Raw genomic sequence first — 23406 nt, forward strand, 5'->3', positions numbered from 1 at the left:
AATTATTTTTTAGTAGAGATGGGGTCTCACTCTTGCTCAGGCTGGTCTAGAACTCCTGAGCTCGAACGATCTGCCTACCTCGGCCTCCCAGAGTGCTAGGATTACAGGCGTGAGCCTTTTTCTCTAGGCTCAGCATCCTCCATCACTTAGCACCACACCTTACTCATTGAACCATGCTCCTTCCATCCCCAGAATGCCCTTTCTACCTAGGTGGTAGCCATGGAGTACGTTTGTTGGGGGGACCCTAAAATATCAGACACAGCAATGACATACAACAGGTGCTCAGGCTGCAGAGAACCTTAATGGTTTACTTGCCTGGGGCTTACTGAATGAGTCATTACTCACTGTGGATATCCCCAAACTGTCCTTATCTCTAGGAGTATGGGCAACTGCATGGGGCAAATGGTTGTGACCAAAGTAGCAATCTGAACATTGTTCAGCAGTTGGTCCCCTGCCAAATGAATTGCTGTCAAGTAAAGGCTGCAGCACGGCATAAATATTCATAAGCTCAAGAAATGCTCAGTCATTTCCAAAAAGGCTTCAAAAAATTTTTAAAAAAGAGTCTCATCTTCCTCTCACAGTCCTTTCTGACATGTTCTTTGTCCTTGCTACATCACAGCAGGGATCTCAGAAGACACTGTGTCCAGGGGCTGCCAGTGACAGTCCATCAGTGCGTCATACAGCTCCTCGCTCTGCTCCATGAACTCCTTGTTGGCCTCAGTCACATCCAGCTGTGGCATGGGGTCTGGAAGGAAAGCAAGGATGAGGTCAAGGAAGGCTAAGGGGACAGCTGCAAAGGACTTGATGCAGTTCCCATCAACCAAGACTGTTCTAGGGTAAGATCCCTATGCTTTCTGTCAGTTTCCTCTCTTAGGGGCTGATTTCACTGCCTTGCAGGGTTCCTGGGAGGATGAAAGTAGGATCATGTACTTGGAAAACGTAATAATGGTGGCTGTTATTACACATATTATTGAAAGCTGTACCTATGTCTCCAGCCATCATGTACCCTAGATTTTCTGGTCTGGTCCTCATTTCAAATTTGGGTTTGGAAACTCTGATCAAAGTTATTAAGTCCAAAGTACGATTTGAAGATCTGACAAATGCCTAATGAAAGAAATGTGGTCTTTCATAGGGGCTGAGAGGCCGAGTCCTGTATTTGAATCTTTTTTTTTTTCCAAACAGAGTCTCACTCTGTTGCCCAGGCTAGAGTGCTATGGCGTCAGCCTAGCTCACAGCAACCTCAAACTCCGGGGCTCAAGCAATCCTCCTACCTTAGCCTCCCGAGTAGCTGGGACTACAGGCATGTGCCACCATGCCCAGCTAATTTTTTCTATGTATTTTTAGTTATCCAGCTAGTTTCTATTTTTTTAGTAGACATGGGGTCTCGAACTCCTGAGCTCAAACAATCTGCCCGCCTCGGCCTCCCAGAGTGCTAGGATTACTGGCGTGAGCCACCATGCCCGGCCCTAATCTTTTTTGATTGTAAAAGTGGTACTTGTTCTTTAGAAATCATGACAAAATATATAATAGTATTAAAAATACCATATCAAGTAAACTATTCTTTAAAAAATATTAGGAGCCAGGCAGGGTGGCTTCTGCCTGTAATCACAAGTACTGGAGAGGCTGGGCAACACAGCAAGACCCTATCTCTCTAGAAAAAAATATTACATTGCATTGAAAATCCGCTTCAGCTGCACACAATTTGGATGAATCTCACAGAATGCTGGGTGGGTGTTGAATGAAAAAAGCAACACAACACAAAGTATGCCTGCATTATTTAAAGTTAAAAAACCAGCAAAACTAAACCATACTGTTTAGCCATGTACAGCTAAGTGATAAACTATGAAGAGAAGGAAGAAAATGGTTACTACAAAAATCAACACAGTAGTTTTCCCTGGAGGCTTGTGGGTTTTGATTTGAGGAAGAGAGCCTCTGGGGCATGCTTTGTTCTACTTTTTAGAGATGGGAGTCTCAACATGTTCCCATGTTAGCCTCAAACTCCTGAGTACAAGTGATCCTCCCTCCTCAGCCTCCTGAGTAGCTGGGACTATAGGAGTGTGCCACCATGCCCCACTCTTGTTCTACTTTTTATTTTTTTTTTCTTGAGACACAGTTTTGCTCTGTCACCCAGGCTAGATTGCAGTGGTGTGATCATAGCCTCATTGCAGCCTCCAAGTCCTGGGCTCAAGTGATCCTCCTGCCTCAACCTCCCAAATAGCTGGGAATACAGGCATATACCAGCATGCCCAGGTAATTTTTTTTATCTTTTGTAGAGATGGGGGTTTCACTATTGCCCATGCTGGACTTGAACTCCTGGGCTCAAGTAATCCTCCTACCTCAGCCTCCCAAAGTGCTAGAATTACAGGTGTGAGCTGCTGCACCTGGCCTCCTCCTACTTTTTGATCTAGATGAAAGTTTCATGGGCAATTGCTATGTAATTACATGTTAAACTGTACATTTATTTGTTTTATGTGTTTTTCAATATATGCATTTCACAATAAAATGTTGTAAAACTCATTATCAGTATGGCTGATAATCTCAGCTGTCTTTTTAGCAATAACTGACAAGCTGATCTTAAAATTTATAAGAAAATGCAAGGGACCCGGAATAGTCAAAACAATCTTGGGGAAAAAAATTGAGGACTCACACTTCCCCATTTCAAAACATACTTGAAAGCTACAGAAATAAAAATTCTTTGGCCATGGTCTATGGCTAACACATAGAGATCAATGGAATAGGATGAAGAATCCAAAAAAAAAACTCTATACATCTGTAAGTAAACTGGTGTTTGATAAAGGCACCAAGACGATTCAATGGGTAAAGAACAGTCTACAGCTGGGCATGGTGGCTCACGCCTGTAATCCCAGCACTTTGGAAGGCTGAGGTGGGAGGATTGCTTGAGGCCAGGTGTTCCAGACCAGCCTGGGCAACAGAGCAAGACCCCATCTCTAAAAAAAAAAAATAATTAGCTGGGTGTGGTAGCACATGCCTGCAGCTACTCAGGAAGCTAAGGCAGAAGGATTGCTTGGAGTTAGAGGTTACAGTGAGCTATGATCATGCCACTGCACTCTAGCCTGGGTGACAAAGCAAGACCCTGTCTAAAGAAACAAAACAAAACAAACTAGTCTTCAACAAATGGCACTAGGACAACTTGATTTCCATGTGGAAAAGGATGACATTGGACCCTACCTCACACCTTATACAAAAACTAACAATGATTAAAAAAAAATTAAGAATGGATGGATAAGACATAAATGAAAGAGCTAAAACCATAAAATTCTTAGACTAAAATAGGTATTTCATATTTATGATATCAAAAGCATAAGCAACAAAAGAAAAATAGAAAAACTGGACTTAGTATGAATTAAAAATTTTTGTGTTTCAAGGTATATCAGGAAAGTGAAAAGATAACCCATGAAATGGGAGAAAATCTTTGTAAATCATATGTCTGATAACAGACTGGTATCTAGAATAAATATTCTTACAACTCAAGAGTAAAAAGACAACCCAGTTTTTAAACTGGCCAACAGCCAGGCATGGTGGTGCACTTGTAGTCCCAGCTACTCAGAAGGGTAAGGCGGGAGGACCACTTTAATCCAGTATTCAAGACCAGCCTGGGCAACATAGTGAGAATCTGTCTCTTAAAAAAATAAAGTAAAGGGGCCGTGGCGCGGTGGCTCACGCCTGTAATCCTAGCATTCTGGGAGGCCGAGGCGGGTGGATCATTTCAGCTCAGGAGTTTGAGATCAGCCTGAGCAAGAGCAAGACCCTCATCTCTACTAAAAATACAAATTAGCTGGACAACTAAAAATATATAGATAAAATTAGCCGGGCATGGTGGCACATGCCTGTAGTCCCAGCTACTCGGGAGGCTGAGGCAGGAGGATCACTTGAGCCCACGAGTTTGAGGTTGCTGTGACCTAGGCCAACGCCACGGTACTCTAGCCCGGGCAACAGAGTGAGACTCTGTCTCCAAATAAATAAATAAATAAATAAAGCAAAGGACTTGGATAGACATTTCTCCAAATAAAACATACAAATGGCCAATAAACATATGAAAAGATGATCAATATCATTAGCCAGGAGAGAAATGCAAATCAAAACCACAATGAAGGCCTGGCATGGTGGCTCATGTCTGTAATCCCAGCACTTTGGGAGGATGAGGCAGGTGGATCACTTGAGCCCAGCAGTTAGAAGCCAAACTGAACAACAAAGGGAGATCTCCTTTCAAAAACAAAAAGCTGTAACGAGATACCATTGCAAACTCACTGGGATGGCTATAATTAAAAAGAATAAAAACTGTTGGTGGCCAGGTGCGGTGGCTCATGCCTGTAATCCCAGCACTCTGGGAGGCCAAGGTGGGCGGATTGTTTGAGCTCTGGAGTTCGAGACCAGCCTGAGCAAGAGCGAGACCCCGTCCCTACTAAAAATAGAAAGAAATTAGCTGGGCAACTAAAAATATATATAGAAAAAATTAGCCGGGCATGGTGGCATATGCCTATAGTCCCACCTACTCGGGAGGCTGAGGCAGGACGATTGCTTGAGCCTGGGAATTTGAGGTTGCTGTGAGCTAGGCTGATGCCACAGCACTCTAGCCCGGGTGACAGAGTGAGACTCTGTCTCAAAAATAAATAAATAAATGGGTAAATTTTATGTTTTGTCAATTACATCTCAAAATAAAAACCAAAAACCTTACTGGGATCTTGCAACATATTCTATTTACATCTGGTCTTTTCTCACTGAGAACATTTTGCTATGTCAAACTCAGAAAAAGACAAGATTTTTAAAAAGTTGCTACCATTATTTCTTTAACAAATCCTCTAATATTGGATATTTATCTGTTCTGATGATTATTACTTTGGGTTAAAAATCTTTCCAGCAAAATTACTAATTCAAAGGGCATAAACTAACTTTATAGACATTGTGACAGTTAAAATTTTAGGTGTCAACTTGGCTAGGCTAATGGTACCCAGCTGTTTGGTCACACACCAGTCTAGGTGTTGCTGTGAAGGTATTTTTGTAGGTGCAATTAACACCTGCAATCGGTTGACTTGAAGTAACGATTATCCTCTATAATGTGGGTGAGGCCTCATCTAATTACTTGAAGGCCCTAAGAGCAAAAACGAGTTTCCCAGAGAAGGAATTTTGCCTCAAAAGTAAGAGAGAAATTCTGCCCTAGTTTTCCATCTGGCAGCCTTACCCTACAAATGCCAGACTCATGACTACAACACCAGCCAGTGTCTGGGTTTTCAGGCTGCACACCTACCACAGAGATGTTAGCCTTGCCACACCCCACAATTGTGTGAGCCAATTCCTTAAAATAAATCTCTTAATACATAAACATATCTTATTGATTCTGTTTCTCTGGAGAACCTTGACTGATACAAATGATATGTTTAAACATTTTATTTATTTATTTTTTTATTATTTTTTAAAATTTTTACATTTTACATCTTTAAGTGATATGTTTAAACTTTTTTCTTTTTCTTCTTTTTTTTTGAGACAGTCTCACTCTGTTGCCCGGGCTAGAGTGCCGTGGAGTCAGCCTAGCTCACAGCAACCTCAAACTCCTGGGCTCAAGCGATCCTCCTCCCTCAGCCTCCCGAGTAGCTGGGACTACAGGCATGTGCCACCATGCCCGGCTAATGTTTTCTATATATTTTTAGTTGGCCAGCTAATTTCTTCCTATTTTTAGTAGAGACGGGGGTCTCGGTCTTGCTCAGGCTGGTCTCGAACTCCTGACCTCAAGCAATCCTGCCTCGGCCTCCCGGAGTGCTAGGATTACAGGCATGATCCATGTGCCTGGCCTCACTTACTCTTAAGAGTCTGTTTTCCCTTTTGAAATCAGTCAGTACTGAATCTTTGCACCTAAGTACTGGGCCTGTACCTACAATCAGAAGGCTCTCTTTGTCATTTTAATCTAAATTATAAGATTTAAGCTCTGAGCATCTACAGAGGCTCCAGATAGAAACTGTAAGAAAGCAACTGTAACCATGACCCACCTGGTTACTCCACTCAGTGTAGGTGACAGCTGATGGGGAGAGACTAGTGAAGGGGTTAGTAAAGGTCAGGTGTCTGTGTGTGCTAAAGTCTGTGAGTATACATATAATAAAGCCCCCTTCCTTACTCAGAAGACAGGGCCTGGAAGATGTGCTACTGAAGCCAAGGAACAGATGGAGAAGGGCAACCATCCCTGCAGTGCCCACCTCACCGGGGGGATATGAGGTTCCAATGGGAAGCATGGTAATGCACTCATGGGTAAAGAGCATGAAAAACGGAGCAAGACTGCAGGGATTCTAAGACTGATTCTACCTCTTGCTACTATGTTGCAACTTGCAACTATTTTGATCTTGAACAAGTACTCTAACTTCTTTATCTCAGTTTTCTATTATAAAATCAGGGTAATTGTGGTACTTACCTCAAAACTACTGTGAAGATGAAATGATTTAATACACGTAAAGTGCTTAGGACAGTGTTCTGCACATAGTAAAGCCTCAATAACTGTTAGCTACCACTATGAATAGCTGTCTAAGCCTCAGTTTTCTTTTCTGTAGAATGGGTATTAGAACGGCACCTATCCATCACAGAGTTACCAGGTAGCAGTGCGTAGCATAAAATATGTTGGCTATCATTATATGACTAATGGATGCAAAAGAGATTGGGAAATTCTAAGGAGTTACCTACAGATCTTATTATAATTAGGCTAATTATCTGCAGAATGCAGGCAGTGTTTCTGGGGGAGCTGGAGACTTGAATACAGAAAAACAGGGACTCCAATCCTTACTTTGCCCTGAGTCACTACGTGACCCACAATGGATCATTTGGGCTTTCTGGGCCACTAGTTCCCCATCTGTCAATTGGAGTTCCTGTGTCCTGCCCAGCCCACTCCACAGGTCACTACTGTTGGAATCGGATGAGAGGGCACCCGTGAAAGTGCTTTAAAAATGGTATGAATTATACAAGTTTGTTCTTGGCCTGAAAGTGATCTATTTCCTTTAAAGGACATTTTGCTGTGACCTTCTCTTGAAGAATAATCCTCAAAATAGATTTTAAACTTAAAAGTTTAAAATGTACCTTAAACTTAAAATGTACCTTTAAACTTAAAAGCTTAAAATGTACCTTAGGCCCGGCGCGGTGGCTCACACCTGTAATCCTAGCACTCTGGGAGGCCAAGGCAGGAGGATGGCTCAAGGTCAGGAGTTCGAGACCAGCCTGAACAAGAGCGAGACCCTGTCTCTACTAAAAATAGAAAGAAATGATCTGGATAGCTAAAAATATATACAGAAAAAATTAGCCGGGCATGGTGGTGCATGCCTGTAGTCCCAGCTACTTGGGAGGCTGAGGCAGAAGGATTGCTTGAACCTGGGAGTTTGAGGTTGCTGTGAGCTAGGCTGATGCCATGGCACTCTAGCCCGGGCAACAGAGCGAGACTCTGTCTCAAAAAAAAAAAAAAAATACTTAAAATGTGCCTTAAAAAAGTTTTATTATTTCCTGAAAACTTAATATCTATTCAGAAACATGTTGAAAAAATTATTTTTAATTGTTTTTCAGTTTTTTAAAACCTTAGAAAATCTTTTAAGAACCATTAGTATCCTGTTTGGAAAAACATTTGAAGTTTTAGCAGTTCCTTCAGTTGTACTTTCCTTTTTCTTCTGTTAAATTGAATAAAAATTACAATAAATACTTTTAATAAAAAATTAGTAATGACTGTTACTACAATGCAGGATTAGGGGTGATTTTCAGTTTCTTCATTATACTTTACTGAATCTTCCAAATAAAATGAATTTTATAAACCATCAAACAAATACAAGGTAACAGTATTATTGTTAGAGACCCATATCCTGGGATAGAATGCCACACGTCTAGGGAATGATGGGCTTCCTCCCCTGTAGCTGCTTGTCCCGGGATCTCTGGGATGTGCATTCATCACTCTGGGTGACACACGTCACATCTTAGTAATTACGTATGCATCTGGCTCTCTCACTAGAATGTAAGTTCTTCCAGAGCTGAATTTACCTTGCTGTCTCCCAGTATCTAGCTGAAGGCACAGTGCCAGCCACAAGATAGTCACTTGACAATGGTCAACGGAGGAATGAATGAGTAAACTCTTACCTTCCAATGCATCGTCTCCAACTTCTTCATACGTCTGTCAAGAGACCAGAGAGATGGGTGAAGAGCATGGTGAATTTGTGGCCCATGACCACGATGGCTTATTTTTAACAAGAGGAACTAGATTACTTTAGCTTTCCTCATTTCTTCCAAAGCCCAAGTCCCAGTCCTGACTGATCCCATCCTGGAGAATGACCCATTTCTAGAGGAGAAACTTCACCCAAGAAGGCCAGACTGGCCAAATCACCGTTACCTGCATGGTGCTCTGAGTATAGCCATACTGGGGGTAACTGTAGCTGTAGCTGCCTGTGTTCTGGTCATAGCCCCACTGGGCATAGTAGTTCTGATATTGCTGGTAATACTGGTTGTAGCTGTAACTATACATCTGACTATATTCCACTGGCTTTACTCGGCTCCTTAAATAAAGAAACAAAAATAAACAAATATAAGCAACATTTCCATAACACTGGTAAGTGGCCAGAGACTGTTTTAAGTGCTTTATGTAGATTAACTCATTTAATCCTCACAACATTCCTATGCAATAAGTATACCATTATTCTTATTTTATAGACGAGGAAACTGAGGTATAGAGAGAGGTTAAGTAATTTATCCAAAGCCACACAGCTAATAAGAGATTTAAACCCAGACTGTCTGGCTCTAGAACCCACACTTTTAAGACAAGAGGTTTTAATGGTTAGGTTTGTCTCTCTAATCAAAATTTGTCAGAACTAACAAAAGAATATCCTGCAGCTGTTTAAAAAAAAAATGATTGTGCAACTATATAGAAAAGTGTATATACTGAGGAAACTGAGGAAAAAAAAGAAAGAACTTCACTTTTGTAATTAAAAATAAATAAACAAATAAAATCCACCATACGTAAATTGACTCATATGTAGTATGTGTATATATACAACATATACATGATGAAAATATACACACACATGATATATATACATATATATGAGGAATGCATATGGACAAGCCTAAAAGGGAGCTGAGAAATTAAGGTCATTTTAGGGTGATAAAATTATGAGAAAATCTCTTTTCTTTAAAATTTTTAATTTTTTCTTTTTCTTTTTTTTTTTTTTTTGAGATAAGGTCTCATTCTATCACCCAAGCTAAAGTGCAGTGTGTCATCACAGCTCTCTGCACCTCCAACTCCTGGGCTCAAGCCACCCTCCTACCTCAGCCTCCCAAGCAGCTAGGACTACAGGTGTGTGCTGCCATGCCTGGCTAATTTTTTTTTTTTTTTTAATGTTTAAATTTTTTGTAGAGATGGGGTCTCACTATGTTGACCAGGCTGCTCTTTCAGGTTTTTATATGATAGGATATACAACAAGTAACATTTTGGGGGGAAATCAGGACAATCTTCAATGTATTAAACACAATTAAACTGCAAAGAACCTCAAAATCTTTGTTGCTTTAAAAAAAATGGCCACGTGGATGTTCTACCCTAGTAGTTCAGCTACTCTTACAGTTTTGGTGCAGAGTGTACCAGCCTTGACACTATTTCCATGGCAGGGGGAGCTGTCCTACAAATTGTAGGATGTTTAGCTACATCCTTGGCTGCTCCCCACTAGATGGCCATTAGTACATCTTCCATTGTGATAACCAAAAATACCTCCGGATGTTCTCAATGTCCCCTTGGGGGCAAAATCACCCCCAGTTGAGCATCATTAACTTGGCTGAAGGATGAAACATTCCATTCAGAGAAAAGCTGTCTTACATCTGCAGGAGAAACCTGCTTGGAGTTGTAAGTTAAGAATGGTTTTCTGCCTGGCATGACAGCTATAACAGTGATGTATATAATATTCTATAGGATGTCTGCAACATTAATTCTTACCCATTCCCATAGCAAGGGACATTCACAGGCAGTTTGTAGGTCTCGTTAATATAAATAAGGCTAAAACTGAAATAATTTTTTTCCTTTTCTTTAATTCTTATTAATTCTGTAGATAAGTTCCCAACAGTGGCACTACTGGGCAAAGAGCAAGAATATCAGGTATATATAGCCACACAGCTTTTCCAATGTTGCCACGGGCAATGTCTGAATATATCTGCCTCCCCCAATCACAGCTCTACTCCCAACTATAAGCTTTTGGAGGGGCAGGTTATGCTAGTTCATCTCCAACACCCAGGACACAGCCTGGCAAACAGCAGCCATTCAGCTACTTGTGGCTTGAACTGAACCTCCCTCACAGTCTCCCACCCAGTATGGGGATGCCCTGACTCTCAGCAAACAGATGAGGGGTGTCCAGGTGGGGGTGCAGGGAGGGGAGTCCAGATCCCCTCTACCTTCCCTACAGGACTCACGCTTTAGGGATTGCCACACTCAGCCGCACAGGTTTAGACCCCAGTCCTACTGCTCCCTGGCACTCCGTCAGTGCTCGCTTCTGTTCCAATTCATCTGTGAATTTCACAAAACCATAACCCCTGCAGGAAAAAAAAAAACCGGAAACACTATTTAGATCACAAATGTGATGAAAGTCTAGGAATGGAGGACTGGAGAAGAGGGAAGGGCAGGAAGATGGGCAGGAATACAGAAAGGAGAAGAGGATGAGAAGGGCAAGAGAACCATCAAACTAAGGGAAGGGACAACAGTCCCATTAGTGGAGGTGAACACAGAGCAGTGTCAGGATTCAAACACAGGACGATCCTGAGATCTGCAGGAATTCCCATGTTCAGTTCCCCATTTTCCTTGACACTTGACATTTTCCTTGGGCTCCTTCCCAAATAGGAGCTTCCTTCTCAATCTACTGGAAAGTAACTATTATCATTATCACTGTGGTAGTAGCAGTAGCAGTAAAAGTTGAAGAAACTAACTGAGTAAATACTTAGTCTGCCCTAATGTTTTCCTGAGCTCATAGTCTAGCTGGGAGAAAAATTATTGACAGCTGAAGTTAACAAGCACTTATTTCCTAGGCACTGTGCTGACTACTTCCCCAGGGTTATCTCATCAAACTGGTCAACACTCCCACGAAGGTAGTATCGACATTTTACTGAGGTAACCAAAGTTCAGAGAGGTTTAGTAACCCACCGAAAGTCATAACAGAAGCAGGATTCAAAGCCATGTCTGTCAGACTCCCAAGGCCGCAGCTTCTAAATACTATGCTGACCAAGAATGAGCCTTTCTTAAGGTTTTTCCATTTTTGAAGTGGAAAACTTCTAATTACACTGAAAGGCTCAGTAACAGTAACAGATAAAATAGCAAACACCTATAAATAATTTCCTATGTGACTTATTTATATGATATCCTTTAATCTTTACATCAACCCTATGAGAAGATACTATTAATCAGCCCCATTTTGCAGATGAAGACATAGGGTCAGAGAGGCTCAGTAACTCATATACTGCATTATTCCTACCAGCACTGGAGCTGGGGTTCACACTCCAGAGCCTGTGCTCTTAACTGCCATGCTACATGGCCTCTCTAAAACAACTCCACCTGGGAGAGAGAAAAGTACGGGCATCAATAACAGTAAGGCCTTACTTAGACACGCCTGTCTGGTCCAAAACCACCTTGCCTCCCCGACAGGAGGGGTAGACTTTCACGAAGAATTCATACAGCATGCCATCGTCCACGTCTGGGGTCAGGTCCCCCACAAAGAGGGAGTACTCAGGGCTGAGAGGGGAGAACAAGATTCAGAGACAAAGACCAAAACCTCTGCTCTCAGGTGGTCCAAAGGTAGTGAGTTATCTCACTTGATTGTTCACAGTCAGTTACAGATTGAATTCCTTGTTCTGCTATTTTCCCCTTCTCACTACTGCACTTGACTAGTCTAAAAAAAATAAGCAAACAAACAAACAAAAACCCTCTGCTCTGAAGAGCTTTTTGGCATATTCCAGTTAAACATCTCCTGGGCCTCTTAGGGAACAACACACTCGATGGGTTTAGTTAACCAGGCCCTACTTTGTTCCATTACAGCAATCCCGGAAAAAGAGTTATGGAAGGAGTCTCTGTCCCAAATCCCTCACCCAGTACACAAAGCCTGTCTGGCTTCAAGTCTTACGAGTGCATATGGGAGGATGGGGTCAGAAGGGCAACTCCAAGGCACTCAAAAGATAAAATATTCTGCATTTATTGCATATTTTTAATACAAATGTTAAAAGACTGAGAATAAGAACTAGTTGTCTCCTAAGGATGTAAAGCCTAGCTAAAATGAACCCCCTAAACTTTGAGAAGAGGAGTCAGCAAACTTTATCTATAAAGCCCAAGTAGTAAATACTTTAGGCCTTGTAGGGTACCTATGGTCTCTGCCATGCTTTCTTTCTTTTGCCTGTTTTTATAATCCTTTAAGAACGTTAAAACTGCTTCTAGCTTGCAGGTGATACAAATCAGGCCAAAGTTTGCCAACTTCTGCTCTAGAAGATCAGTTCTATTCAAAAAAATAAATCAACAAGCAATACTCTTATTTCAAGTATAATACATATTCCTTGTATAAAATCAGAATACATAAAAGCACAAAGAAAATAAAATTATCAATAACCCAACCATTTGAACACAATCACTATGAATGCTTTAATATATACTTTTGTCTTTTTTCCAAGGCTTTTCTTCTAAATTTACAAAAATTGGATATAATTCATCATGTTTTGTTACTAGCATTTTTTGACTTTTAACATATCGCCAACATCTGGGCATGTCAATGTTCTGCAACTTGTTAATGATACACAAAGACTTGTTAATGAATACACAGCATTCAAATTAATGAACATAGTATAATTTAACCGCTTCACTATTATTAGGTTATTTGAGTTTTCCCCAACTTTGCCCATTATACCTAACACTTCAAGGAACATGTTTGAGGCTAATCTTTGCACACACTCATGCATAAATCCTAAAACTAGAATTATAGGGTCAGGGGGTCCAAATGTTTTCAAAGCTTTTGATAAAATTTTTTTTAAGGGACAGGGTCTCGTTCTGTTGCCCAACTGATTACAGCTCACTGCAGCCTCAAACTCCTGGGATCAAGCCATCCTCCTGCCTCAGCCTCTCAAGTGGCTGGGACTACAGGCATGCACCACCATGCCTGGCTCTCACGCCTGTAAGCCTAGCACTCTGGGAGGCCAAGGCGGGAGGACTGCTTGAGCTCAGGAGTTCGAGACCAGCCTCAGCAAGAGCAAGATCACCCCTCCCCCACCCCCCTGTCTCTACTAAAACCTAGAAAAATTAGCCGGCTGTCATGGGTGTCATGGTGCACACCTGCAGTCCCAGCTGCTCAGGAGGCTGAGGCAGGAGATTGCTTGAGCCTAAGAGTTTGAGGTTGCTATGAGCTACAGTGACGCCACTGTACTCTACCTGGGGCAACAGAGAGACACTCTGTCTCAAAACAAACAAACAAACAAAAAATACAACAAAAAAAAAATCTTTTTGTAGAGACTAGGTCTCTATGTTGCCCAGGCTGGTTTCCAACTCCAGGCCTCAAGAGATCCCACTGCCTCAGCCTCCCAAAGTGCTGGGTTTACAGGCCTGAGCCACTACGCCTGGACAAATACATTGTCTTAAAGCTTTCAAACAAAAACGTGAAACTGTCAACCAATTTATTTTGCTACAACAGGTCAATTCTTACAGAATAAAACCTCCATACTGTGGGGAGTAATAAGTTGGAAGGCTGGGGGAGGGGCCACATATAGAAAAGATATGGCCTTGACAGAAGGCATACCAGGAAGATCTTCCTGGAGAGGGGGCAAAGTGCAGCCAAACTCAGCTCCCATTCCTCCTTTTGTGTGTGTTTTGAAGATGGTCTCCCTTTGTTGCTCAGGCTAGAGTGTAGTATTGTCATCACAGATTATTGCAACCTCAAACTCCTGGTCTCAAGTGATCCTCCTGCCTCAGCATTAGCAGCAAATAGTTGGGACTACAGGCGTACAGTACCATGCCTGGCTAATTTTTTTTTTTTTGTAGAGATGGGGCCTCGCTCTTGCTAAAGTTGGTCTCAAACCTCCTGCCTCGGCCTCCCAAAGTGCTAGGATTCCAGGTATGAGCCACTGTACCTGGACCCATTTCTCCTTTTTAGCAGTGACTGGCACAGTGACATATCGTGTCTCTAGATAAACATTACTCTGTGCTTACCTGTTATCTGGTTGTTTCCCATAAGTAGCATAGTTCAGTTTAAAACGTTTTGCCTGGAAATTTAAAAACAAACAAACTAAAACAGAGAAAGGTGTTTCAAGAGTCAAACAATATTTGAAAAAAACTGAAATAAATTACCTTGGCCAAAACATCTCCCCCTCTCTAAGCCTCAGCTTTCTCTCCTGTATAAAATGAGGGGGTTGCACGGATGACCGCTAAGGGCACTGCCAGCTCCATGGTTCTATGAGCCCAGGTGTGCCAGCTGGTGCAGCTGTAAGCTAAGTAACTGTGGGAAGAGCAGAATGTAACTCTCTTGAAACGTGTCCTTGCTGCTGCCAGCCTGTTCTAGTTTCTCAAGCAGGCAAGAGGTCTAGAGTTTCAAGTCTTCTGTTATGAGAGGCAGAGTGGGAAGGGCATGGATTCTGAAGTCAACCAATCTTCAGTTTGAATCCTGGCTCTGCCACTTACTACCTGTTGCCTTGGGCAAGTTATTTCACTTCCCTGAGTTTCAGTTTCATGGGCTGTCAAAGATAACAATGCCCACTGTACAGGGCGGTTATAGGATTAAATACAATGATATAAGTATACAGTAGGGATTCAACAGATGGTAGTAATCAATGACAATAAAAATGGCAACATCATCAGTATCTAAATGTCCTTACAGGTGTGGCTCCTGGAAGGGGTTTCCCATTAATTTTATGCAAACACTTCTCAGCTGTGGCCAAATCTGCAAATTCTACAAAGCAGTAGCCAGCTGGGATTCTGGAAAGAAAGCAGAGAGAGAATGGTTAAAGATACCCAGATGAGGCCCAGGCACAGTGGCTCATAGCACTCCGGCAGGCTGAGGTGGGAGGATTACTTGAGGTCAGGAGTTTGAGACCAGCCTCAGGAAGAACAAGCCAACCCCCTGCTGCCCCGTCTCTAATAATAATGAAAAAAAAAAAATTAGCCAAGCAACTAAAAATAGAAAAAATTAGCTGGGCATGGTGGCACATGCCTGTAGTTCCAGCTATTTGGGAGGTTGAGGCAGGAGAATCACTTGAGCCCAGGAGTTTGAGGTTGCTGTGAGCTAGGCTGACACTACAGCACTCTAACCCAGGAGACAGAGTGAGACTCTGTCTCAAAAAAAAAAAAAAAAAAAAAAGATACCCAGATGAGTCTTGGCCTGAAGGGAGGGAGAAACAGTTTTCTAATCAAGAGCCCACATTGTTTTTGCTCCCTGTCATACTTAACAAGCCTCAATATAACGACTGCCAATCTAGGCCAGTCTCAGACTTATTTAGTAAACATTTTATTTATGCACTGTATCATGTGTAGTCTTGCAAAAGTTATTTTATGCAATCCAAACAAGTCTTTAGATCTAACATCCAGTTGACAGGAAATATTAGGGATTGACTAAGTAAAACACCTACCGCAAGGAAATAAACCAACTGAGAATGTAGGACGTTATGTAAGACAACTAGTCCTACCCCCTTAAAACATCCACGTTAATGGGAAGAGAAAGAGGTGGGCTTTTGTACATTAAAAGAGACTTTGAAGAACTAAATGCAATGCAGGAATCTTGAATCTTAATTCATTATGAAACAACAAAACTATCAAAGATACCCTGAGGGCCGTTATAAAAACTTAAATGGAGACTATTATATGGTATTAGGGAATCATTGTTAATTTTTTTTTTTTTTTTTTTTTGAGACAGAGTCTCACTCTGTTGCCCTGGCGTCAGCCTAGCTCACAGCAACCTCAAACTTCCAGGCTCAAGCAATCCTTCTCCCTCAGCCTCCCAAGTAGCTGGGACTACAGGCATGCACCACCATGCCCAGCTAATTTTTTCTATATATTTTTAGTTGTTCAGATAATTACTTTCTATTTTTAGTAGAGACAAGGTCTTGCTCTTGCTCAGGCTGGTCTCGAACTCCTGACCTCGAGTGATCCTCCTGCCTCGGCCTCCCAGAGTGCTAGGATTACAGGCGTGAGCCACCAAGCCTGGCCCATTGTTAATTTTGTTAGTGTAGTATGAACATTGTGATTAGATAAGAGAATGTCCAGGTTTTGGCAATATTTATATGCAGAGATATTTATTTAGCAGTGAAGTATCCAATGCTTGTAACTTATTTTCATACGGTTCAGCAAAAAGAAATCATCTACCTAGTAAATATAGATAGGAAGATATTTCTTATATTTAGATAAATACAGATAGACTTTTTTTAAAATCTCTTTTTAAAATCTTTTCTTCTTTTCTTCCTTCCTTCCTTCCTTCCTTCCTTCCTTCCTTCCTTCCTTCCTCCCTCCCTCCCTCTCTCTCTCTCTCTCTTTTCCTTTTTTACCAGCATGAACTTCTTGTATGAATGTTTGAAGACTTTTGTTTTTTGAGAGACAAAGTCTGGCTCTGTCACCCAGGATAGAGTGCAGTGGCATGATCACTACAACCTCAAACTCCTGCGCTCAAGTGATTCTCCTTCCTCAGCCTCCTGAGTAGCTACGAGTACAGGCATGCGCCACCATGCCCAGCTAATTTTTTCTATATATTTTTAGTTGTTCAGATAATTACTTTCTATTTTTAGTAGAGACAAGGTCTTGCTCTTGCTCAGGCTGGTCTCGAACTCCTGGCCTCCAAGTGATCCTCCCACCTCAGCCTCTAATAGTGCTGGGATTACAGGCATGAGCCAATATGCCCGGCCTGACTTTGCTTATATTTATGTAATATAGATATATTTATGTAAATATAGATATATAGGTAGATAGATAAATATGGCAGCATATTTACAAATGTTGAAATTAGGTGGTGAGTATGAGTGTTTATTATACTATTTTTAGTTTTGTTTGAAAGTTTTCATAATTTAAAAAAGTTTTTTGGTGTCCTCCACTCAATAGTTGACCCATTCCTTCTCCAGAATGAATTATGCTTAATAAACTTTGGCACTTTGCCTGCTTGCAAAAAAAAAAAAGGTTTTTTGCTAACCTACCACAGGCCAGGGTGATACAGAGTTGAAGAACATGGTTTCCGTCCTCCTCAAGAAACAGTCTAGTAGGATAGACAATGTAAACCCATGGATGCCAAACTGGGGGGTGTCTGTGACATTTCCAATATTCTACTTTTGAAAGCGTCTCACTAGGAGACATAAGGAGGATATGGCTATACCCTTTGGCATCCCTTCCTACTATGACATTTATACTGAAAATGTCAATTTTTCTTAACATCACCCTATACAGCTAGCACCAGTGAAATAACCTAAACTTTTCTGGAAATACTCCTTTACATATTCAGTTAGAATAACACACAGCCATGAGGGGATGGGAGGGCAGAGTATCTGAGCCTAGGGATAGCAGAACAGCATCTATGAGCTCTATAAATGTTTGCTGATACTAAGAAGAACTATGGGCCAAATCTGTGACTTCTGTCTTGTGTGTGCTAGGATTTTAAGGTCCACAGGTATAAAGACCACCACCAGTAAGAGCTGACCATTAGTAAGCACTGTGGACCAGGCACTGTGCTAGCCACTTCACACACACCATCTCTTGTAATCATCACAAAAACTATGAGGTGAATGAAACTGTTATTCCCATTTTATAGATGAAGAGACTGAAACTTAGCAAGATTATGCAATATACCTTAAGTCACACAGCTCGTAGGTGTCAAAGGTTGGAAATGAATTTAGGATAGTCTGACTATATTTTTTCTCCCAATGTTTTATTATGAAAAATTCCCAACATAAAAATCTAAAGAGTTGTTGTCATATGCCCACCACCTACAATTAACATTTTACTACATTAATTTTATCACATAACTATCTATCCATCTTTCTACCCATCTATCATCCTTCTTTTTTTTTCTTTTTAATTTCAGTAGATTTAGGGGGTACAAGTGTTTTTGTTATGTGGATGAACTGTATAATGCTGAAGTCAGAGCTTTTATTGTACCCATCACCAGAATAGTGTACATTGTGCCCATCAGGTAATTTTTTATCTTTCACCCCCTTCTCCAGCCCCTCATCCTTATTTTCTGATGCATTTCAAAGTAAGATGCCGATATTAGGACACTTTCCTCAATTATTTCAGCATGCCTATCATTAACAACAGTTCAATTTTTTTTTTTTTAGAAACAGAGTTTGGCTCTGTCTCCCAGGCTAGAGTGCAATAGTGCAATCATAGCTCACTGTAACTTTGAACTCCTGGGCTCAAATGATCCTTCTGCCCCAGCTTCCCAAGTAGCTGGGACGACAGGCGCATGCCACCATGCCCAGCTAAATTTTTAGTAGAGACAGGGTCTCGTTGTGTTGCTCAGGCTGGTCTTGAACTCCTGACCTCAAACAATCCTCCCACCTTGGCCTCCCCAAGTGTTAGGATTACAGATGTGAGCCACCACACCCAGCCTTGGTTTTTAATTTACATTTATTTACTTTACAATATTCTTGTAAGCCACTTCAAAGCCTTTGTTAAATGAGGAAGGATGTAAATATGTCTGTAGGTACCACCATAAGTAATAGCTAGAGTTCAGTAACCATGAGTAAGAAAAGATACTTCCAAATCTTATTTCAATAAAGATTAAAATGTGAGAGTCTATGCCAGTGTTTTATTTTTTATTGAGACAGAGTCTTGCTCTGAGGCCCTGGCTAGAGTGCTGTGGCATCAGCCTAGCTCACAGCAACCTCAAACTCCTGGGCTCAAGCGATCCTACTGCCTCAGCCTCCTGAGTAGCTGGGACTACAGGCATGCGCCACCATGCCCGGCTAATTTTTTCTATATATTTTTAGTTGTCCAGCTAATTTCTTCCTATTTTTAGTAGAGACAGGGTGTCACTCTTGCTCAGGCTGGTCTTGAACTCCTGACCTTGAGCGATCCTCTCGCCTCGGCCTCCCAGATTGCTAAGATTATAGGCATGAGCCACCATGCCTGGTCCCTACGCCAGTGTTTTAAAAAGTAGAAAGTATTACAGAATGAATTTTCATAGCAATAGCTGAATATCTCGGGTTTTTTGTCTACAAGAGCAGGAAGAGAAATATTTAGGTGAGCATGATCTACCAGTCACTGAGTAATTTGTCACTGAGTAATGCAGTTGTAAATACACAAAGTACCTGTTCACCAAAGAGCCACAGAGTGGGCCACACTTCAGATCTCTCACCTCTATTTTTATTTAGTTATTTATTTTTGTCCCATAGATCATTCATAAGGAATCTAATTTTAAACCATTTGATGTTTTAGCAAGCCACATGTAGTAATGTACCTGGCAAACAGTAGATGCTCAGTAAATACTATCAAACTGATAAGAAAATCCTCTCATTTCTAACCAGAACCTGAAGAAAAACTATGACCCCAAAGAGAAAGAAGAAACTAGAAGTAACAGAGCACCACTATCTGAAAATATTCTGCATTTTGTTTTTTTTTAATTTATTGTCTCATTACCTCAGTAGAATGAAGTAAACTCCATGAGCAAGGACTATGTCTGGCTTATTTCAGCCAGGAACCTTGAACATAATACATAGTAGTGTCTCTATAAATAATTTTTTAAATGAATGGCTTAAGAATTAAGAGCACTCATGAGCTTTGAGAACAGACTTGAATTTGAGTCCCGGCTTGTTATTTAATAGATGTGTAACTTTAACAGTTACTAAGCTTCTCTAATAATAGTACTTAGCTCATAGCTTCTGTGATTTTAAAAAGATAATGAATGTAAAGTGCTTACTACCTAGCAGATAATAATCTGATTATATTTACTGAGCATATACCAAGTATGTCAGACATTGGTCTAATGCTGAATGTGAATTAACTCACTTAATCCTCACCATAACTCTAGGAGGCAGATGCTATTATTATTCCCATTTTTACAGTCAATGTGAATGAGACAGAGTGGTTAAGTAACTTACCCAAGCTCTCACCGCAGAAATAGCTTTCAAACCCACCCTGGCTCCACTCCTGTCCTTAAGCAACATGCTACGCTTCCGCTCATTAAGCTCTCAGAATGTTAGCTTTTATAACATTATAATTACAATTATTAGGAGGTGGTGAGAAGCCCTTACTCTGCCATGTTCACATTCTCCTGAATGACAGCGTGGAAAGATCTATTAAGGGAGAACTGAGAAGACAGACATACCCAGTGAGGCGGTTTCGGATAATTTTGACGCTCATCACGGTCTCCCCCATGGTGGCAAAGGCTCTGGAGATGAAGTTCTCATCCATGTAGGGTTCCAGCTGATGAAAAACAAGAGAGAACGGCTCAGGCCGGAGACCAGGTTCCCCGTCCTGGGTTCCAGAGCCCCTCCCCCTCAGCACGGGTTTCCCTTTGCAGAGTGGTCTGAACTCCAAGTCCTTCTCTTCAAACTTGCTCCCCGTTAGGGAGCCTCCCCCTTGGAACTAGGAACGCCATCCCTCCAGTCCTAGAACCACAGCGCCCCTCAGTCCTCTGCATGCCTCTCACTCTATCGCCCAAAGCACCTCCCTTTCCCTTCCACGAACTCAGGTGGGGCCCCAGGACCCCTTCCCTGCAAACGCTGCCTCTTCTCTTGGATAAGCTGGGACCCGCTTCTGTGTCACCAGAAACAACCGCTCTCCCCGTTCACGTCCACCCTTTTGGGATCCAAACTCCCCAATCTTCCCTCACGACACCGAGATGCTACCTCCCCCTCAGACCCCGGGCGGTCGCCTCACTCACGTCGCCCATCCATAGGCTGGCCGCCATGCCCGCGCACCCAGGTGGGGCTTTGCGGGCCTCAGAGGCCGGCGCGAGAGCCAGTCCGCGCTGCGGGGCCCGCCACGGAGCATGCGCCTCCGGTGCCTCCTGCGCACGCTCCGAAACTCAGCGGCGAGGGTTGGGCCCGGGGGTTCCGCTCCGGGTTTTTGAGGCGACCCGGCAGGGCGCGGGGCTTCCGGCCACGGGGGGCGGGGCTCGGGCGGAGTCCCGGGGTGGGCGGGCCGGTGCGCAGCTCGCTGACCGGCGCTCTCGGGTTTATTTCTGATTTTATGTATTTAAAAAATACCAATATATACACCAACTTACAAAATTAATATATGCTTGCAAAATATTGCAAACATAAGCACTTAAAAAAAAACTTGAAAGGCCCCCTTAGGGAGCCTGGACAATCCGGTTCCACTACCTCTCTGTGACCGTGGGCGAGCCACTGCTCCGTTCCAGCCATCCCCTCACTCCGCATTTCTCAGTCCACAAAACATGAGACTTTTGTTGGAGCCGGAATGGACTTCTTCCCTTATTCCGGTATATGGCCCCGGGGCGGGAGGAGGGGAGGGTTAAAAGGAATTCTGAATTGTAACCTTGTTTCAACAACTAATCCCCAAGTCCTGTCACTCTACTTGCTTGAATCTCACTACCCTACTCCAAACCATGAGTGCTAACCTGTCCCAGAACGGTGACCTGCCCATAGAAGGCCATCATCAACAGTTTGAATGGCTAGATAATCCTGAGTTTAATTTCGAGGTGCGCCTAGTCTGGGAGTGTCCCGGCCTCAGCCTCACTTGTGTGCTAAGAATGGGAAGCCTCTGCACGTGGTGATTGGTATCTCTGACAGTGAAGCTCACCTCAAGTGCTTGAGGGCCTCTTTCTGAGGCTCCCTCTGGGCTTAGTGGGCCCCTGAAGTCCTTCCTTACCAAGCCTAAATATCCTAAATTTAGGATATTGTGCTCCCAAGCCAAGAACTCATCAGTCTGAAAACCTGGGGTCCAATCCCGAGTTGCCAAATTTCCAGCTTTATGCTGTCACTGCAATAGTGTAGTGGTTAGATGCCTTGGCTATACACTCAAACAAATGCAGCATAAATAATCCCAACCCCACCTCTTGCTAATTATTTTGACAAGTTATTTAACCTCTGAGCCTAACCGTGGGTAATCACAGTGCTTGCCTCACAGGGTGGCGAGGAAAAAATGAGAAGATGGGAAAGCACTTGCTCTTGGCCCCATGCCTGGCCTTCAGTAAGTTCTCCAACCTGGCAGTTCTAACTGGCAGCTGTTCTGTACTATTTGCCCGTCACTGTGCTGTGCTCTTTGCTTATTATTTCTAAAATGTATTATACATGTGGAAGATTTTTAAATGTTTAATTTAGAATATAAGATTCATGAGACAGGAATCTTTGTCCATTTTGTTTTCTAATCAAATTCCTACGACATCTGGGATATGGTAGGCACTGGAAACATACTTGTTAATTTATGACAAATGATAGCAGGCCCTTACCCATCTATCTCTGTCCCCTACTCCCTCTCCCTTGAGGTGACTATTTCCAAGTCTTTTTCCAAGAATCTATCTGTGTGTTTCTAAATAACATACTTACACCACTTTGTCTTCATTTGCAGTTTCAGATACTTTACCGACCGTCGTCCTATACACACTTCTCTCTCCATCTCCTGATTGTAATTTTTGTTAAAGCACAATGAAACATTCTCATTATTATGACTCTGTAAATATTACTTATAGCTGAGCCATATGTTGTACTATAAGTACTTTTCCTTAGGGGTAACCAATCCAGGTTGGAGAAGAATGGAGGAAAAGATAAAATTGAAAGTACTTAGTATGCTGGAATATACAAAAGATTTAAACTTGGTATAGATATAGGCACTGAATTCCTGATACTTATACAAATAAAACTAAGCATATGAAAAGGCAATTATTAACTACAGGAAATAAAAAAATTTAAGATAATCACAACAGCAAAGAATTGTAGAGCATCTATGATGTGGCAATGTTCTCATACACCTAAAGCATCTAGAGAGCACTTTATATTAACTCTTTGGTGCAAAATGAGAAAGAGAAACATGTTCTGCATGCAGGTAGAGACTGATTTAGAGTTCAGCCTAGTCTTATACTTTGTGGCTTCTTTCTGTCATCCTGGCTAGAGTACAGTGGTGTCATTATAGCTCATCGCAACTTCAAACTCCTGCCTGCTTTAGACTACAGGCACATGCACAACACCCAGCTAATTTTTCTATTTTTAGTAGAGATGGGGTATTGCTTTTGCTCAAGCTAGTCTTCAACTCCTGGCCTCAAGCAATCCTCCTGCCTTGGCCTCCCAGAGTGCTAGGATTATAGGTGTGAACCACCTTGCCCCGCCTGTCAGTAGAATCTTGAAGGACAGGTGGGAATTAGGCCAATTGGAAGGGGGTGTGTGTGAAGAGCTTTTCAGATAGAGGGAACTCTAAGTACAAAGGCATGAAAAGGAGAAACATTATGGCATGTTAGGAGAACTTTGAGTAATTCCCTAAGCTCAAGCAATCCTCCTGCCTCA

At 42.1% G+C, this 23406-nt stretch overlaps 1 protein-coding gene and 1 long non-coding RNA gene across 2 annotated transcripts; one reads left to right on the forward strand and one right to left on the reverse strand.

Moving 5' to 3' along the window:
• Positions 1 to 526: 526 nt before the first annotated feature.
• Positions 527 to 20941, reverse strand: LOC123634304 (tRNA selenocysteine 1 associated protein 1). Its single transcript, XM_045545755.1, has 9 exons — positions 20829 to 20941; positions 20271 to 20368; positions 14845 to 14944; positions 14183 to 14235; positions 11600 to 11731; positions 10423 to 10542; positions 8363 to 8525; positions 8113 to 8146; positions 527 to 745 (listed from the first exon to the last, which is right to left on the reverse strand). Exons 1-9 carry the CDS (start codon positions 20853 to 20855, stop codon positions 609 to 611), a joined length of 864 nt encoding a protein of 287 aa, XP_045401711.1. The 5' UTR covers positions 20856 to 20941; the 3' UTR covers positions 527 to 608.
• A 410-nt stretch (positions 20942 to 21351) lies between these two features.
• On the forward strand, positions 21352 to 22625 carry LOC123634305. Its single transcript, XR_006733884.1, has 3 exons — positions 21352 to 21389; positions 22037 to 22099; positions 22478 to 22625. It is a non-coding gene; the product is annotated as an uncharacterized LOC123634305 (long non-coding RNA).
• The last annotated feature ends 781 nt before the right edge of the window (positions 22626 to 23406 follow it).

Source organism: Lemur catta, chromosome 3 (assembly GCF_020740605.2).
Source record: "Lemur catta isolate mLemCat1 chromosome 3, mLemCat1.pri, whole genome shotgun sequence".
Lineage (NCBI taxonomy): Eukaryota > Metazoa > Chordata > Mammalia > Primates > Lemuridae > Lemur > Lemur catta.